General features: G+C 32.1%; 1 protein-coding gene across 5 annotated transcripts in view; it reads left to right on the top strand.

Moving 5' to 3' along the window:
* Positions 1 to 21,544, top strand: part of LOC145263673 (spastin-like) — a 314,215-nt gene that overhangs the window by 283,207 nt on the left and 9,464 nt on the right. For all 5 annotated transcript variants that reach the window (XM_080120548.1, XM_080120549.1, XM_080120547.1 and 2 more), the window contains one exon: positions 12,727 to 12,797. In XM_080120548.1, coding sequence (XP_079976674.1) covers positions 12,727 to 12,797 — 71 coding nt within the window. The remainder of the gene's footprint in view (positions 1 to 12,726; positions 12,798 to 21,544) is intronic.

The following is a 21,544-nucleotide window of genomic DNA, read 5'->3' on the forward strand; positions in this document are numbered from 1 at the left end:
GGTTATACAAACGTAAAAGTTGAATTATTCATACCAAACCCACTTAGATGTCAAAAATGGCAAAAATTCGGACATCATGAGGATGTATGCTACAATCAACCTGTATGTGGCAAATGTAACCAAAGAAACCCAGACCACAATCCAAACGAGTGTACAAACAGATGCAAATGTGCAAACTGCGGAGAGGACCACCCAGCCTATGCAAGAAGCTGCGACATCTGGAAAAAAGTAAAAGAAATCGTAACAGTAAAACAAAAGCAAAATATATCATTCCTCGAAGCAAGGAAAATTGTAGACAGATATATGACTGAGAAAAGTTATGCACAAATTACCAAAAAGGAAATTACAGAAAAAAAAAGATAAATACGATATACTCGTTGAAAAATTAAGAAAACTTGGACCAAATGACTGGCAAAAATTCATAACTGAAATAAAACCAATAATTACAGATACCACAAAAACGAACACATACTCTGAAATAAACCAAAGAAAAGAAAACCCAATTAATAAAAACACCAAATCAAACAAATAGAATCCGCACAAACCCCCAGCACATCCAGAATCAAAAAATTACCAGAGAATGAAACAAAGCAAGAACTAAAACCCTCCTACAGAACATAACAATCACGAACAAAAACAAATAAAAGCCCTAGCTCACAAACCAAAGATAAAGACAAACAAAAAAACACTATGCCACCAGGACTCGAAAGCCATGAAGTCATGGAGATTGAGGAATCCAACAACCCAAAACAAAAGAAAGAAAATATAAACCATGGCTAACAAAATCCTACAGTGGAATATAAGAGGATTAAAAATTAATATCGAAGAAATACAAATACTCATCAAATCCCTATGTCCTACAATAATTTGCCTACAGGAAACACACTTAAAAGAAAATGACAAAATTAACATAAAACACTACTCAATATACAACCACATAAACACATTCTCATGCAAAGCCACCGGTGGATCATCAATACTGATAAACGAAAACATTCCACACAGCAAAGTGAACTTAAAAACAAATATGCAAGCTGTTGCAATAACTGCAACACTACACAAAACAGTAACCCTGTGTTCACTCTATATACCACCAAACGAAACAATAAACGAAACAGAATTAAACAATATAATCAAACAACTACCTAAACCTTTTCTACTACTGGGAGACTTCAATAGTCACAATATATGGTGGGGCAGTAAAAAAAACAACAAAAGAGGCCAAACCATAGAAAAATAATTAACCAAAATGATCTATGCCTACTCAACAACAAAGAGAATACATACATGCACCCACCAACGGGAACCCTATCAGCAATCGATATAACACTATGTGACCCAACTATATACATGGATTATAGCTGGAGAACACATAAGGATACATGCGGAAGTGACCACTTCCCAATCATAATAGAAAACGAGAATCCCAAACTAGAAGACAAAACACCTCGCTGGAATTTACAAAAGGCAAATTGGGAAAATTTCCAAAATACATGTCAACACAGATTAATACCTGAAGCGAATCCTAACTTAGAACACATCACATATTTCAGCAATACCCTACTCACAATAGCCGAGGAGAACATACCAAAAAGTTCCACTACTACAAAATATAACAAACCCTGGTACAACAAAGAATGCAAAGAAGCTATAAGAGCCAAACGTGCAAACCTAAGGAAATTCAAAAACAGTTCAACGAAAGAAAATTTGGACACCTATAAAAACAGCAAAGCCAAAGCACGGAAAACTATCAAAGAATCAAAACAGAATACGTGGAAAGACTATGTAACAAAAATTAATCAAAACACAAAACCCAAAAATGTATGGGAGATGGTCAGAAAAATAGCAGGAAAAAATACAAAGAACCCTATTAAACACCTTATATGCCACAACACGAAGATTACCGACAAACAAAATATCGCAAATAAATTAGCAGAACAATTCTCAATGAACTCATCATCAAAAAACCAAAATAAAAAATTCCAAGCTATAAAGAAAATGAAGAAAAAATAAAAATAAACTTCAAATCAAAAAATGAGGAAAACTACAATCAATTATTCAACAGCGCAGAACTAGAGGAGGCAATAAACAAATCTCATGATACAGCAGTCGGCCCCGACGAGATCCATTATCAATTCTTCAAAAATCTACCAAAACCATCATTGGACTACTTATTACAGATTTACAATGAGATATGGATAATAAACAACATCCCAAAAAACTGGAAGCAGGCAATAGTAATCCCAATACTTAAACCAAAAAAAGATCATACAAACCCAACAAACTACCGACCCATTGCACTCACTAGTTGTTTGTGCAAAACTTTTGAGAGAATGATTAACGAAAGGTTAAATTGGTACTTGGAAAGCAAAAATCAAAATTACAGAAAGCCAGTCGGGTTTCAGGAAAAATAGAAGCCCCACCGACCACCTAATAAAACTGGAAACACACATAAGAGAAGCATTTGCAAAAAAAGAATATCTAATAGCAATTTTTTTGACATGCAAAAGGCGTATGACACCGCTTGGAAATACGGAATCCAAAAAGACCTGTATGAACTAGGACTTAGGGGCAGAATGCCAGAAATTATCAGAAATTTCTTAACAAATAGAAACTTCCAAGTACGGATGGACAACACTTATTCAGTCCAAAAAGATCAAGAAATGGGTGTCCCCCAAGGCAGTATCCTGCCTGTCACCCTCTTCAACATTAAAATAAACAATATCATAAAAAACATAGACCCAGGAATTGAAAACGCCCTATATGTGGACGACCTACTTATATACTACCAATCTAAATATATACAAACAGCCGAACCCAAACTACAACTCTGTCTAAATAAAATAAACAAATGGGCCATAGAAAATGGATTTACATTCTCAGAGGAAAAAATTAATTGCATCCACTTTTGCAAATCACGAAAATTCCACCACGACCCCAACCTGAAACTGGATAACAAGAACATCCCACTCACCAACCAACATAAATATTTAGGTATTATATTCGATAAAAAATTGACGTTCATACCACATATAAAATATTTAAAAGCAAAATGCCAAAACACAATGCAATTGATCAATGTCCTAGCACACACCGATTGGGGTGCAGACAAAGTCACATTATTGAAACTATACCAAACTCTAATCAGATTTAAAATGGACTACGGATGCTTCATCTATGGAGCAGCAAGGAAGTCCTACATAAAAGAACTAAATACAATCCATCATCAAGGATTAAGATTGCCCTTGGGAGCATTTAGAACCTCTCCAGTAGAAAGCCTTTATATAGAGGCCCATGAGCCTCCACTGATTCTAAGACGACAGAAGTTAGCGCTACAATATTACCTAAAGCTGGTATCATGTCCAACAAATCCTGCATACCAATGTACCCTCCACCCACAATACACACATCTCTTCAACAAGAAAGAAAATATCAAGCCCTATAGCCTCCGGATAAAAAACTTTCTCACAGAAGCCCAAATGGACATTACAAAAATACATAAATATAACAAATCAAAAACTCCACCCTGGATGATCAAACAACCACACATAATATTAAAATTAAATAAATATCCCAAAACGAAAACCCACCCATCAACCTTCCATGAAGAACTACTTACCATCCAGAATACATACAAAGAATATACACAAATTTACACTGACGGATCAAAAGATGGAGATAAAGTAGGATGCGCAGCCATCCACAAAAAAATAAAACTAAAGAAAAGGCTCCCAAACGAATCTTCTATTTTCAGCGCAGAAGCAACAGCCATAGATTTGGCACTAAATATAATAACCAATGATGACCATCAAAAATATATCATATTTACTGACTCACTTTCAATACTCATATCTCTAAAAGAAAAAAAAATGACAAACCCACTTATTACAAAATTGCTAAACAAAATAGATGCCATAACCATGGAAAAAAACATTATCTTTTGCTGGATACCAAGCCATATAAAAGAAAAAAAGCAGATAAGGCAGCAAAGGAAACTCTGCAACAAAACCACATAAGTGGAAAAATCCCCTATACAGACCTAAAGACTAATATAAACACATATTTGAAGAGAAAATGGCAAGAAAACTGGAGCTCATGCACCAAAAACAAATTATTCCAAATAACACCAAATATTGGAACGAGAGACACCAAAAAGTTAACAAGAAAGGAAGAGGTAGTAATGACCAGACTGCGAATAGGTCACACTCACATCACCCACTCACATCTACTAAAAGGAGAGGAGACATCAAACTGTATAACGTGTCAAGAACCCTACACAATACACCATATACTGACAAACTGCATTGACCTTGAACAAACCCGAACAATTAAGATAAAAATGAAATGTAATAAGTCCCCAGACGTACCTCTCCATCGTACAGTATATCGATACACTAAGGCTGACTGGGATAGCTTCCGTACATTTATATCTGATCTACCTCTGCATTCCATGTTTAAAAAGGATGTGTCCTCTATAGAATTAGACCTGATGGAATGGTTAATTGTAGGTATTGACCGTTTCATACCCTCGAAAAAGTTTCAGCAAAAACCTAACAGCCAGCCATGGTTCTCTCCAGAATGTGCTGCTGCCATTGCGCACAGAAATCACTTTTTCCACTGTTTCCAACGTAATAGATGTATGGAAACTAAAGCCGCTTTCAGGACTGCCAGCAACCATTGTAAGAAAGTAATAAAGAATGCAAGAGAGTTGTATGCTCAATCTGTTAAGTCCAAAGTAGCTGAGCAGCGGCTTGGTTCCCACCAGTTTTGGCAAATAGCAAACAGAATCCTGAACAGAAGCGTGTGCTCCATCCCAACTATTATCAATGGACCTGAGGTAATCTCGTCAGCATCAGACAAAACCAAACTCTTTGTCAAGAACTTTGCAGCTAATTCTACCCTTTGCGATCAAGGCCGCCAACCCCCAATATTTCCTCCTGTATCAGAAAACATGCTATGTGATATACGTATATCTGTACGTGATGTTGCCAAGCTAATCGAAAACTTTGATTCCAGTAAAGCAACTGGCCCTGACGGTATTCCAATTATAGTACTCAAAAAACTTTAACCTGAACTAGCGCCCATACTTACAAAACTGTTTAAACGTTGTCTTAAGGAGAATAGTTTCCCATCTCCCTGGAAAATTTCATCACTATGCCCTGTATTTAAGAATTCAGGTGATCGCTCATCCCCCTCTCATTACAGGCCAATAAGTCTCCTGTGCGTCATGAGTAAGTTGCTGGAATCTGTGTTAAATACAGAAGTAATCAACCATCTCAACAAAAATAACCTTCTTAGTGACACTCAATATGGTTTCCGTTCTGCTAGATCTACAGCAGATGTGCTTACAGTTATATCTCATAGGATTAGCAAATCTCTCGACGGAGGCAACCTTTCTAGGGCAATTGCTCTTAACATATCTAAGGCCTTTGATAGGGTAAGGCATAAAGGTTTACTTCATAAGATCTCTAGTTATGGTATAGCTGGAAATGTCTTCTCAATTATTAAATCATTTCTTTCTGATAGGTTCATAAGAGTAGTAGTTGAGGGGCAAAAATCAGAAGCTCACAGTATTAATGCCGGTGTCCCTCAGGGGTCCATCCTGGGCCCAACTCTTTTCCTGATCTACATTAATGATCTTCCAAATCACATCCTTACATCATTTGTAGACATTTATGCTGACGACACTACCATTTATGGTAGCACATCTAAGACAGTAAACGACCAAGTTCTCTCCAATTCTCTCTCCTCTGATCTTGAGCACGTAGTACAATGGGGTAAGGAGTGGCTGGTTACTTTTAATGCATCTAAAACCAAGCTTCTCTCTTTACATCATCAACATTCTGATCCACATCTGACATCAATTGAAATGAATGGCTCTCGTCTTCAGGAGGCCTCAAGTTTTAACAAGCTTCTTGGCTTGACCATTACTCCTGATCTTAAATGGAACATGTACATCAAATCTGTTGCCAAGGCCGCTGGAAAAATGGTGGGATCTTTCTATCGATCCGGTAGATATCTCACTGCTGATGCTATTCTCTATCTATATAAGAGCCAAGTACGTCCAAGGATGGAATACTGTTGCCACATCTGGGCAGGAGCTGCTAGAAAGGACTTGGCCTGCCTTGATAGAGTTCAAAATAGACTTTGTAGCCTCGTAGGAGATGTCCTTTTCTCTTCCTTGCAACCTCTATCTTACAGAAGAGATGTTGCGAGTTTGTCTCTGATGTATCGTTATTTTCATGGAAAGTGTTCGACTGAGCTTTAATCTATGGTCCCCCCTCGCCAAACTTTCACAAGAAACACTTGTCTAGCTGTAAACACTATCAATAATTCCCCCCATTCTTTATCTGTGCCTAAACCTAAACGTAGATTCTATGAACAAAGCTTCTTTCTTAGAACTGCACGCCTGTGGAATTGTCTTCCGTCTTCCTGCTTTCCGGCTGACTACAATATGGTTGTCTTCAAGTCTAACGTAAATAAGTTCTTGATGAGCCGTTCCATATAAGTTATCAAATTTACCAAATTTTCATTACTAATGATTACTGTATTGTCCAATTTCTACACGTACACTCTTTAACCCTTATCCTTGAGTGGCCTCTTGGCCTTGATAATGTGGTCATGCCTATGTAAAAAAAAAAAAAAAAAAAAAGTATTACCAAGAAAAAAATCTGAAAACAATATTAAACAAGATTGATCCCAAAAAAATTATCAATTTTCTGAAAGAGATTAAAATATACTCTAAAATATAAGGAAAGACCCCTCCCCCAAAAAAACCTTAAGAAGAACAAACCAATATATAACACAACATAACTAACCTTTCGGCATTAAATGACCTCAAAGTGGTTGATATGCCATAAAACAGAACAAACAAACCTAAAAGGAACAAAAATCGAAATAGCTGACCAGCATAAATTTCTGGGACTTATTTTTAACAAAATACTTTCCTTCATCCCTCATTTAAAATATTGAAAACAAAAATGTTTCAAAATCCTTCAACTATTAAGGGTTATAGCAAATACTGAGTGCGGATCAGATTGCTCATCACTCCTAAAATTATATAGAACCCTGATAAACCTCAAACTAGACTATGGAAACTTTATTTATGGTTTAACCAGAAAAAGTTATCTTAAAACTCTGGACCCCATTCATCACACAGGATTAAGACTTGCCTTGGTGGCATTCACCCCCACCCCACCGATAGAAAGCTTATCTGCTGAAGCCTTTGAACCCTTACTAATATTGAGACATGAAAAACTAGGCTTACAATATTATCAAACTCAAATCAAACCCCCAAAATTTTGCCTATCAATGCACTTTCAATCCCAGCTACACACATGTATTCAAAAAAAAAAGAAAATGCAATTAAACCCTTTGGTCTTTCCGTGAAAGAAACAATGGTTCCAAAGATCCAAACAAGTGGGATGTGCCACTATTTCAGAAAACACTATGCGGCATAAAAGGTTAACTCTTCAATCTATAGTGCAAAAATTACATAAACTTGGCTCTAGATATAATGGCCAACCAAAACTCCAAGAAATTCATAATATTTGTAGACTCATTATCAGTACTTAAATCATTAAAAAAAAATCAAAGATTAAATAATTCCTTACTAATCAAACTGCTACAAAGGATCCATTCTCTCATACAACGCAAAACTTTCTTCTGTCAGATTCCTAGTCACTGTGGTTTCCAGGGAAATGTAAAAGTTGATACGGCGGTCAAAACTTCCCTAAAACTCCAAATAAGTTACATAAAGGCCCATACAAACCTAAATAATAAACAATTTTATTAGAAAGAAATGGCAAGAAAACTGTGAGGGGCTGGGAAATCCTGAAATAAGAGCAGATTTGCTGATCCGCAAGCTCTCACTTGACATTCTCGCCTATGTTTTCAGCAAAGCTTTCTATGTTTTTGTTCTACTGCTCAAATATTGCCATTTTCTTAAATCAAGAAATTTTTTTAAATATACAAAATTTCGAAGTTTAAATGCACCAGAATTGTGGTAATGCCAAGAGATATTTTTTTATTTTATGAAAGTTTCATCCTATTTTATTTCCAAAAATCTAAAAGTTTCATCCTATTTTATTTTAAAAGATATAAAAGTTTCATCCTATTTTATTTTAAAAAATCTAAAAGTTGTTTCAGGAAAAGCACCACTGTTATCCTTTCTGTTGCTCTGCTTTGAAGGGCCAAACAACATCTTAAAAAGTGCCACGGTGGCACATGAATTGGTAAAAATGAGGTTTTTCCTTTCATTTGATGTTTTTCTAACTATGATTTTTGGATTCCTCACCCTTGAAAACATACTTGGGTGAAATGTAGGCCCAAGAGGATTATTTTCAAAATTGCAAATTTTCTAAAATGTCCAGGTTCCAAAATAGGGTATTATGATGTACCTATTTCTTATTTCTGGACCAAAATCAACCCTATGAAAAATGGATTCTTTATTCAAATATCGCTTAAAATGCACATATCTCTTAGTTTTTACCTAAATTTTTTGAGGTGTTCATAAAAAATTCTGAAGGTGGTGGTGTCAGTGCTGAATGATATAGGCTGGAATGTCCCTGAATAATGTAACCATAATGTTTACAAATATTTCATCTTATAGATAAGTATTACAATTCCTATGATATCAATGTTATTTATTTGTGATACTTTTGAATGAATTAAATTATTCATACTCAAGAGCATTTTACCTTAATGCTTGTTTGGAATTATTTTCTGCGTGTGTGTGTGTGTGTGTGTGTGTGTGTATATATATATACATATATATATATATATATAAATGTTTAGAGGTACAGAATTTAAATACAGTTTTAAATATAATGGGTGGAAGTCTCTCGAGAGCTCTTTCAGCTATCATCTCATCAGGAGAAAATCGATAATGTAAAAATAATATTATGTCAAAAGTAAAGAGTTCTGATGGGGAACTATTGAATGTGCCAAAAATTACAGGGACACCAAAATAAAGTTTATTAACGTTTAAAAAACTATTAAAATATTAGCAAAACGAGGGGGGGGGGAGATTCACAGTTCCCCAAAGAGAAACAATGCGTTAGATGTTTTTTTCTGCCGGCACAAAGAAGGTTTCCGCACTGCAATAGAGACAGACTCCAAAATCTTTAAATGGTTTCTGGAGTCCGCTCTATGTAGCACCTCGAACCATTCTATTTTATATCTATCGGCACAGCACAGGTTGTCAACCAAATGCTGGCCAATAGCAGAGTCCAAGGCTGATGCAAGTAGACATCTTTGCATTTTTGCCTCATTCTTGCATCCGTCAACTCGACAGGACCGAGTTTACGGAATTTCGAAACATCATTGAGAATAAGTGCCATTTTCTCAACGTAGTCCGATTTGTCCAAAATCACCACTCCTGCACCTTTGTCTGGTTTGCACATATAAATATTGGCATTGGATTTTAACGCTAAAATCCAATGCCAATATTTATATGTGCAAACCAGACAAAGGTGCAGGAGTGGTGATTTTGGACAAATCGGACTACGTTGAGAAAATGGCACTTATTCTCAATGATGTTTCAAAATTCCGTAAACTCGGTTCTGTCGAATTGGATAATACTTGCAAGAACGAGACAAAAATGCAAAGACGTCAACTTGCATTATTTAAAAAGAAAGTTTTTTGCAAGGACGTCTATGACAGGATTAGATCCTCTGGTTCACAACATCCTAGAATGTATGGTCTCCCCAAGCAAGGTGTTCCACTGAGACCTATTTTATCAATAGTTGGTTCAGCACAACATTATTTGGCTCAGTGGCTTGTGGAAATTCTGCAACCTGTGTGCGAGTTATATACCACGCACTGTATCCCTGATTCTTTTCAGTTTGTTGATTATGTGCGTGGGTTAGATTCTAATGCAGAGACATCTTTTATGTGCTCATTTGATGTCTCTAGTCTCTTTACCAACATACCGTTGGATGAGACTATACGTATATGTACCAACGCACTTTACGATGGTCGCCTGACTGCTCCACGTTTTTCTAAAGATATTCTTATTGAACTCATTTTAATGTGCACAAAATCTGTGGAGTTTAATTTTTGTGATATTATGTACTGTTAGGTCGACGGGGTTTCAATGGGGAGTCCATTGACCCCAACTTTAGCGGATATTTTCATCGGGTACAATGAATCTGTTCTGTTTAACTCTATAACAAAACCCACTGCATATTTCAGATATGTTGACGACACTTTTGCTGTTTTTCCATCGCAAAGTGAAGCGTTGATATTTTTTGATAGGTTGAATTCTTTGCATGGAGCTCTAAAGTTCACTATGGAAAGTGAGAAGGACAATTCGCTTCCCTTCTTAGATGTTCTTGTCGAACATTCAAGGAGGCATTTCTCATTACAATTTATAGGAAGCCGACATTTACTGGCCTATATGTGAACTGGTTGTCTTTTGTACCAAAATCATGTAAGGTTGGCTTAATTAATACTTTGGTACATAGAGCCCTCATGATTTGTTCGCCCAAGTGATTGGATGCCGAACTTGATAAGATCAGGGAAATATTCATCAATAATGGTTATCCTGTTGACCTTATTGATGACTGTATTTTCAAAAAGGTTGCGGATTTTAAATCCCCTAAAAAGTTTGGATCTTTGAAATGCCCGGTTTATTTGAAATTACCGTGGATTGGGGAAAAGAGTAACAGACTTTCCAAACAGATTCGCAGAAGTATTTACGACTGCTTTTATTCTGTGCCTTTGCATTTGGTATATACTACGAGACCTGCATTTCCTTCTTTTCGTAAGGATAGTTTGCCTTACATCCAAAATAGCAATATCGTATATCAATTCAAATGCCAGTGCGATGCTGGTTATGTTGGGCGAACATCCTTGCATCTTTTGACGCGTATAAACCAGCATGTTCCATTGAAGATCAGACAAGGGAGGATGGGGTCTGGTAGTCTCTCTCCTTCTGCAGCCTTGGACTCTGCTATTGGCCAGCATTTGGTTGACAACCCGTGCTGTGCCGATAGATATAAAATAGAATGGTTCGAGGTGCTACATAGAGCGGACTCCAGAAACCATTTAAAGATTTTGGAGTCTGTCTCTATTGCGGTGCGGAAACCATCTTTGTGCCGGCAGAAAGAAACATCTAACGCATTGTTTCTCTTTGGGGAACTGTGAATCTTTTTTCCCGTTTCCCCCCCCCCCTCATTGTGCCAATATTTTAATCGTTTTTGTAAACGTTAATAAACTTTATTTTGGTGTCCCCGTAATTTTTGGCACAGTCAATAGTTCCCCATCAGAACTCTTTACTTTCGACATAGTATTATTATTTTTACACTATCGATTTTCTCCTGATGAGATGATAGCTGAAAGAGCTCTCGAGAGACTTCCGCCCATTATATTTAAATATATATATATATAGAGAGAGAGAGAGAGAGAAGTTGGTTTCCTGTTTTAAATAGGAAATCCAAATAGAACACATTTGTAAAAATGTTGTGAAGCAATCTAATGCAAAGGATAAACAATTTAAAATGTTCATCAATATATTTTGGAAATACGATTATGAATATCTCCAGTATTAAATAATCTTTATACATTGAAATTTACTTTATGTATGAAAACCAAAGAAGAGAGATATAACATATGAGAAATATTTGGAATCAAGTCTCCTCTTGCTATTAAGCAAGAGGAGACTTGATTCCAAATTTATATGGGCAGATCATTTGAAACCATAGCAGCAAGTTTTAGTTTCCCCTCCATTAAGGCCAGAGGTTTGGAGGATATATCAGATATTTTGTAATTCATGCAAAAAGTGGGAAAACAAATGACTATGATTTGAAATATTCTATGGCTGTAAAAAAAGTGCCGAAAATAGACTCTGGATAATGGATGATCTCCTTAATGTGCGACCTAATGGGCAAATGTCACTAAGTCATTATTTTTACCTTTCCAACGAGCCTTCATTTGTTAAATTCTGATCAATAGTCGCTGATATTTAGAACTTATAAAATCGGCAAAAAAAATTGAATATTGAAATGCTCATATCTTTGGTTCTATGGGATGAAACTACATTACAATTTGCAAGCTTTTTGAAGATTATAATACTATTCTATGGTTAAAATGTTATGACAATTCCTAAAAAAGGAACCTATATTTTCAAACAAATAAAATATACCCAAATTTGCCTACATTTGTGTGTTTATATATATATATATAATATATATATATATATATATATATATAGTGTCCTGGCAGGCCAGCTTGTTTTGCTGCTTAGGGTTGTTTTTTACTTGATTGTCTCCTCTTGTAGCCTTGCCAGACAACTAATATATATATATTTAAACACATTTATAAGTAATTTATTACATATATATGTAATATTTTAGTATTTATTTCAACAGTGCTCAATACATTGTTTAGTAGTACTAACAGTATTGAAATATGCTTATGGCAAGTGAGCTAAACAGAAATGTTTGTCTCATTCTCAAAGGAATTGTCTAAATCCTTCAGGAATAAAACACTAAAACTGTACGTATCACTGCTCACTAATGTGGCTTGAAAATTCCTTCAAAGTGAGGTTGAAACCCAATTGTTTTGACGATAGGCTGGCATCGTATACTTTCAGCTTACTACAATGAAATCTAAACACTTCATATGAAACATTTTCAGCAACCAAAAGTGCTCTATTCTTTTATGAGCTATGCATTTTCACTAATAACCACTGATGATCTTAACAATGAATGTGTTTCTTTGTAGACTAACCGAAGGTTATTCAGGTAGCGATCTGACTGCCTTAGCTAAAGATGCTGCCTTGGGACCAATTCGTGGTAAGTACACATCATTTTCTTTGACAGAAACATTTGTCTTGTTGATTTATTATAAAGAGATGCTCAGTAGATAGTGACATCTCTCAGCAGTGGTGGAAGTAGTTGTCATTGTTCTGGTGTTTTAATTAGTAATGCTCACTGACCATAAAAACGCTTTGGATAGTTCAAGATTTCAGGGTAGTTCTATTAAAATAATCATATTTCAGAAACCACTTTTAAGTCATCAAAATACCATTTTCTTTGTAAATGAATATCCTTTCACATGCTTTAATAAATAATAATCTACATGATATATTTGAAGAATTTTTAGCAAATTCATAATAAAAATGTTAATGCTATGAAACGGTCATTTGGCCCCAGATTTTTTCTATTTAATCCTGCAGTGTTTAAAAGCTCAGTACAACTCTCCTATGAGGAATTTCATCATGATATTTGGAACACAATTAGAAAAAATATCAATCTCACTTATTGTCAAAAAAAAAAAAATGACAACAAAAGTAATTTAGAATTTAAAGTAGAGGGTGGATCATTTTCTTAAAAACACACTTAATTGTCTAAAAACATTCACAGGATTTATTTTTTTATAGAAAAAAAAAATGGGTAACTGCCCCAAAATGTTAGACTGGCCTTAAAGTCTAAGATTATTTTACATTAAATTTTTGTATTATATATATATTTAATTTGCCAAGTTCTTTAGTGTGTTCATATGTACTTGCTTAAAACATAGAGAATTACATATTTTTTGGGGGGGGGGGTCGATTTAGCAGATATTAATAATAATACCAAAGAAATCGTACAATATATTCATTTTTAAACAATCCTAGTGTTAGATTTCAGTCTCTTGTAAATAAAATGGATTACAATTCAACTTTTTTTTTTAATGTATACATGGAATTGGTACTGCAACATATGTGTATTTGCTGCGGATTATTTGGAAACCATTAATTTCTAAAGACTTTCAGTACCATATTCAGTTTCCTTGCACAAAAGGGGCAAATCTCAACTCTTAATCTAGTGTTTTAACAAAGATATAGCATTTTTACTGAAAAGGTAATCTACAAAATCTGATGAAATGCATAGGGAAATATGTTAGACACAAATAAAGTCATGTTTTTAGTCAAATTCTAGAAAAAGATTATTAGATCATCGTGCTCTTTCTATGTCATGATTGAAATATTTCAAACTATTTCAATTTTTTGTGTTTTGCTAATTTAATAGAAACAGAACTGCTTACTTCTCGTTATTATGGTAGCAGCAAATTTAAAATTTCTTCTCGTTATTGTGGTAGCAGCAAATTTAAAATTTCTTCTCGTTATTATGGTAGCAGCAAATTTAAAATTTCTTCTTGTGATGATGATAGCAGCAAATTAAAAATTTCTTCTCGTTATGATGATAGCAGCAAATTTAAAATTTCTTCTCGTTATGATGATAGCGAATTTAAAATTTCTTCTTGTGATGATGGTAGCAGCGAATTTAAAATTTCTTCTCGTTATGATGATGGCAGCAAATTTAATTTCTTCTCGTTATGATGATAGCGATTTTAAAATTTCTTCTCGTTATGATGATAGCAGCAAATTTAATTTCTTCTCATTATGATGATAGCAGCAAATTTAAAATTTCTTCTCGTTATGATGATAGCAGCGAATTTAAAATTTCTTCTCGTTATGATGATAGCAGCGAATTTAAAATTTCTTCTCGTTATGATGATAGCAGCAAATTTTATTTCTTCTCGTTATGATGATAGCAAATTAAAAATTTCTTCTCATTATGATGATAGCAAATTTAAAATTTCTTCTCATTATGATGATAGCAGCAAATTTAATTTCTTCTCGTTATGATGATAGCAAATTAAAAATTTCTTCTCATGATGGTAGCAAATTTAAAATTTCTTCTTGTGATGATGATAGCAAATTTAAAATTTCTTCTCGTTATGATGATAGCAAATTTAAAATTTCTTCTCGTTATGATGATAGCAGCAAATTTAAAATTTCTTCTCATTATGATGATAGCAAATTTAAAATTTCTTCTTGTTATGATGATAGCAGCAAATTTAAAATTTCTTCTCATTATGATGATAGCAAATTTAAAATTTCTTCTCGTTATGATGATAGCAGCAAATTTAAAATTTCTTCTCGTTATGATGATAGCAGACAATTTAAAATTTCTTCTCGTTATGATGATAGCGAATTTAAAATTTCTTCTCATTATGATAGCAGCAAATTTAAAATTTCTTCTCATTATGATAGCAGCAAATTTAAAATTTCTTCTCGTTATGATGATAGCAGCAAATTTAAAATTTCTTCTCGTTATGATGATAGCAGCAAATTTAAAATTTCTTCTTGTTGTGATGATAGCAGCAAATTAAAAATTTCTTCTCGTTGTGATGATAGCAGCAAATTTAAAATTTCTTCTCGTTATGATGATAGCAGCAAATTTAAAATTTCTTCTCGTTATGATGATAGCAGCAAATTTAAAATTTCTTCTCGTTATGATGATAGCAGCAAATTTAAAATTTCTTTTCGTTATGATGATAGCAGCAAATTTAAAATTTCTTCTTGTGATGATGATAGCAGCAAATTTAAAATTTCTTCTCGTTATGATGATAGCGAATTTAAAATTTCTTCTTGTGATGATGGTAGCAGCGAATTTAAAATTTCTTCTCGTTATGATGATGGCAGCAAATTTAATTTCTTCTCGTTATGATGATAGCGATTTTAAAATTTCTTCTCGTTATGATGATAGCAGCAAATTTAATTTCTTCTCGTTATGATGATAGCAGCAAATTTAAAATTTCTTCTCGTTATGATGATAGCAGCGAATTTAAAATTTCTTCTCGTTATGATGATAGCAGCGAATTTAAAATTTCTTCTCGTTATGATGATAGCAGCAAATTTTATTTCTTCTCGTTATGATGATAGCAAATTAAAAATTTCTTCTCATTATGATGATAGCAAATTTAAAATTTCTTCTCATTATGATGATAGCAGCAAATTTAATTTCTTCTCGTTATGATGATAGCAAATTAAAAATTTCTTCTCATGATGGTAGCAAATTTAAAATTTCTTCTTTTGATGATGATAGCAAATTTAAAATTTCTTCTCGTTATGATGATAGCAAATTTAAAATTTCTTCTCGTTATGATGATAGCAGCAAATTTAAAATTTCTTCTCATTATGATGATAGCAAATTTAAAATTTCTTCTTGTTATGATGATAGCAGCAAATTTAAAATTTCTTCTCATTATGATAGCAGCAAATTTAAAATTTCTTCTCATTATGATAGCAGCAAATTTAAAATTTCTTCTCGTTATGATGATAGCAGCAAATTTAAAATTTCTTCTCGTTATGATGATAGCAGCAAATTTAAAATTTCTTCTTGTTGTGATGATAGCAGCAAATTTAAAATTTCTTCTCGTTGTGATGATAGCAGCAAATTTAAAATTTCTTCTCGTTATGATGATAGCAGCAAATTTAAAATTTCTTCTCGTTATGATGATAGCAGCAAATTTAAAATTTCTTCTCGTTATGATGATAGCAGCAAATTTAAAATTTCTTCTCGTTATGATGATAGCAGCAAATTTAAAATTTCTTCTCGTTATGATGATAGCAGCAAATTTAAAATTTCTTCTCGTTATGCTGCACAAAATTTAAAATGTCTTCTCGTTATGATAGCAGCAAATTTAAAATGTCTTCTCGTTAATGATAGCAGCAAATTTAAAATTTCTTCTCGTTATGATGATAGCAAATTAAAAATTTCTTTTCGTTATGATGATAGCAAATTTAAAATTTCTTCTCATTATGATGATAGCAGCAAATTTAAAATTTCTTCTCATTATGATGATAGCAGCGAATTTAAAATTTCTTCTCGTTATGATGATAGCAAATTAAAAATTTCTTCTCGTTATGATGATAGCAAATTTACAATTTCTTTTCATTATGATGATAGCAGTGAATTTAAAATTTCTTCTTGTTATGATGATAGCAAATTTAAAATTTCTTCTCATTATGATGATAGCAGCGAATTTAAAATTTCTTCTCGTTATGATGATAGCAAATTAAAAATTTCTTCTCGTTATGATGATAGCAAATTTAAAATTTCCTCTCGTTATGATGATAGCAAATTAACAATTTCTTCTCGTTATGATGATAGCAAATTTAAAATTTCTTCTCGTTATAATGATAGCAAATTAAAAATGTCTTCTAGTTATGATGATAGCAGTGAATTTAAAATTTCTTCTCGTTATGATGATAGCAGCAAATTTAAAATTTCTTCTCGTTATGATGATAGCAGCAAATTTAAAATTTCTTCTCATTATGATAGCAGCAAATTTAAAATTTCTTCTCGTTATGATGATAGCAGCAAATTTAAAATTTCTTCTCGTTATGATGATAGCAGCAAATTTAAAATTTCTTCTCGTTATGATGATAGCAGCAAATTTAAAATTTCTTCTTGTTATTATGATAGCAGCAAATTTAAAATTTCTTATCGTTATGATGATAGCAGCAAATTTAAAATGCCTTCTCGTTATGATAGCAGCAAATTTAAAATGTCTTCTCGTTAATATGATAGCAGCAAATTAAAAATTTCTTCTCGTTATGATGATAACAGCGAATTTAAAATTCCTTCTCGTTATTATGATAGCAGCAAATTTAAAATTTCTTCTCGTTATGATGATAGCAAATTAAAAATTTCTTCTTGTGATGATGATAGCAGCAAATTTAAAATTTCTTCTTATGATGATAGCAGCAAATTTAAAATTTCTTCTCGTTATGATGATAGCAGCGAATTTAAAATTTCTTCTTATTATGATGATAGCGAATTTAAAATTTCTTCTCGTTATGATGAGAGCAGCGAATTTAAAATTTCTTCTCATTATGATAGCAGCAAATTTAAAATTTCTTCACGTTATGATGATAGCAGCAAATTTAAAATTTCTTCTCGTTATGATGATAGCAGCAAATTTAAAATTTCTTCTCGTTATAATGATAGCAGCAAATTTAAAATTTCTTCTCGTTATGATAGCAGCAAATTTAAAATGTCTTGTTATAATAGCAGCAAATTTAAAATGTCTTCTCGTTAATATGATAGCAGCAAATTAAAAATTTCTTCTCGTTATGATGATAGCAGCAAATTAAAAATTTCTTTTCGTTATGATGATAGCAAATTTTAAATTTCTTATTATGATGATAGCAGCGAATTTAAAATTTCTTCTCATTATGATGATAGCAGCGAATTTAAAATTTCTTCGCGTTATGATGATAGCAAATTAAAAATTTCTTCTCAATATGATGATAGCAAATTTAAAATTTCTTCTCATTATGATGATAGCAGCGAATTTAAAATTTCTTCTCGTTATGATGATAGCAAATTAAAAATTTCTTCTCGTTATGATGATAGCAAATTTAAAATTTCTTCTCATTATGATGATAGCAGCGAATTTAAAATTTCTCGTCGTTATGATGATAGCAAATTTAAAATTTCTTCTTGTGATGATGCTAGCAGCAAATTTAAAATTTCTTCTCGTAATGATTATAGCAGCAAATTTAAAATTTCTTCTCATTATGATGATAGCAAATTTAAAATTTCTTCTCGTTGTGATGATAGCAAATTTAAAATTTCTTCTCGTTATAATGATAGCAAATTTAAAATTTCTTCTTGTGATGATGATAGCAGCAAATTTAAAATTTCTTCTCGTAATGATTATAGCAGCAAATTTAAAATTTCTTCTTGTGATGATGATAGCAGCAAATTTAAAATTTCTTCTTGTTATGATGATAGCAGCGAATTTAAAATTTCTTCTCGTTATGATGATAGCAGCAAATTTAAAATTTCTTCTCATTATGATAGCAGCAAATTTAAAATTTCTTCGCATTATGATAGCAGCAAATTTAAAATTTCTTCTCGTTATGATGATAGCAGAAAATTTAAAATTTCTTCTCGTTATTATGGTAGCAGCAAATTTAAAATTTCTTCTCGTTATGATGATAGCAGCAAATTTAAAATTTCTTCTCGTTATTATGATAGCAGCAAATTTAAAATTTCTTCTCGTTATGATGATAGCAGCAAATTTAAAATGCCTTCTTGTTATGATAGCAGCAAATTTAAAATGTCTTCTCGTTATGATGATAGCAGCAAATTAAAAATTTCTTCTCGTTATGATGATAGCAGCGAATTTAAAATTTCTTCTCATTATGATGATAGCAGCGAATTTAATATTCCTTCTCGTTATGAGGATAGCAGCGAATTTAAAATTTCTTCTCGTTATGATGATAGCAAATTTAAAATTTCTTCTCATTATGATGATAGCAGCGAATTTTAAATTTCTTCTCGTTATGATGATAGCAAATTTAAAATTTCTTCTCGTTATGATGATAGCAAATTTAAAATTTCTTCTCATTATGATGATAGCAGCAAATTTAAAATTTCTTCCTGTTATGATGATAGCAAATTAAAAATTTCCTCTCATTATGATGATAGCAAATTTAAAATTTCTTCTCATTATGATGATAGCAGCGAATTTAAAATTTCTTCTCGTTACGATGATAGCAAATTAAAAATGTCTTCTCGTTATGATGATAGCAAATTTAAAATTTCTTCTCATTATGATGATAGCAGCAAATTTAAAATTTCTTCTCGTTATGATGATAGCAAATTAAAAATTTCTTCTCGTTATGATGATAGCTAATTTAAAATTATGATGATAGCAGCGAATTAAAAATTTCTTCTCGTTATAATAATAGCAAATTAAAAATTTCTTGTTATGATGATAGCGAATTGAAAATTTCTTCTTGTGATGATGATAGCAGCAAATTTAAAATTTCTTCTCGTAATGATTATAGCAGCAAATATAAAATTTCTTCTTGTGATGATGATAGCAGCAAATTTAAAATTTCTTCTCCTTATGATGATAGCAGCAAATTTAAAATTTCTTCTCGTTATGATGATAGCAAATTTAAAATTTCTTCTCATTATGATGATAGCAAATTTAAAATTTCTTCTCATTATGATGATAGCAAATTTAAAATTTCTTCTCGTTATGATGATAGCAGCCAATTAAAAATTTCTTCTCATTATGATGATAGCAAATTTAAAATTTCTTCTCATTATGATAGCAGCAAATTTAAAATTTCTTCTCGTTATTATGATAGCAGCAAATTTAAAATTTCTTCTTGTGATGATGATAGCAGCAAATTTAAAATTTCTTCTTGTGATGATGATAGCAGCAAATTTAAAATTTCTTCTTGTAATGATTATAGCAGCAAATTTAAAATTTCTTCTTGTGATGATGATAGCAGCAAATTTAAAATTTCTTCTTCTTATGATGATAGCAGCAAATTTAAAATTTCTTCTTCTTATGATGATAGCAGCGAATTTAAAATTTCTTCTCGTTATGATGATAGCAAATTTAAAATTTCTTCTCATTATGATGATAGCAAATTTAAAATTTCTTCTCGTTATGATGATAGCAGCAAATTTAAAATTTCTTCTCGTTATGATGATAGCAAATTTTAAATTTCTTCTCGTTATTATGATAGCAAATTTAAAATTTCTTCTCGTTATAATGATAGCAAATTTAAAATTTCTTCTTGTGATGATGATAGCAGCAAATTTAAAATTTCTTCTCGTTATTATGATAGCAGCGAATTTAAAATTTCTCCTCATTATGATAGCAGCAAATTTAAAATTTCTTCTCGTTATGATTATAGCAGCGAATTTAAAATTTCTTCTCATTATGATAGCAGCAAATTTAAAAATTCTTCTCGTTATTATGGTAGCAGCAAATTTAAAATTTCTTCTCGTTATGATGACAGCAGCAAATTTAAAATTTCTTCTCGTTATGATGATAGCAGCAAATTTAAAATTTCTTCTCGTTATGATGATAGCAGCAAATTTAAAATTTCTTCTCGTTATGATGATAGCAGCAAATTTAAAATTTGTTCTTGTTATTATGATAGCAGCAAATTTAAAATTTCTTCTCATTATGATGATAGCAGCAAATTTAAAATGCCTTCTCGTTATGATAGCAGCAAATTTAAAATGTCTTCTTGTTAATATGATAGCTGCGAATTTAAAATTTCTTCTCGTTATGATGATAGCAGCAAATTAAAAATTTCTTTTCGTTATGATGATAGCAAATTTTAAATTTCTTATTATGATGATAGAAGCGAATTTAAAATTTCTTCTCATTATGATGATAGCAGCGAATTTAAAATTTCTTCGCGTTATGATGATAGCAAATTAAAAATTTCTTCTCAATATGATGATAGCAAATTAAAAATTTCTTCTCATTATGATGATAGCAGCGAATTTAAAATTTCTTCTCGTTATGATGATAGCAAATTAAAAATTTCTTCTCGTTATGATGATAGCAAATTTAAAATTTCTTCTTGTTATGATGATAGCAGCGAATTTAAAATTTCTTCTCGTTATGATGATAGCAGCAAATTTAAAATTTCTTCTCATTATGATAGCAGCAAATTTAAAATTTCTTCGCATTATGATAGCAGCAAATTTAAAATTTCTTCTCGTTATGATGATAGCAGAAAATTTAAAATTTCTTCTCGTTATTATGGTAGCAGCAAATTTAAAATTTCTTCTCGTTATGATGATAGCAGCAAATTTAAAATTTCTTCTCGTTATTATGATAGCAGCAAATTTAAAATTTCTTCTCGTATGATGATAGCAGCAAATTTAAAATGCCTTCTCGTTATGATTGCAGCAAATTTAAAATGTCTTCTCGTTAATAT

Source organism: Euprymna scolopes, chromosome 39 (assembly GCF_053919585.1).
Source record: "Euprymna scolopes isolate OS-2025 chromosome 39, ASM5391958v1, whole genome shotgun sequence".
Lineage (NCBI taxonomy): Eukaryota > Metazoa > Mollusca > Cephalopoda > Sepiida > Sepiolidae > Euprymna > Euprymna scolopes.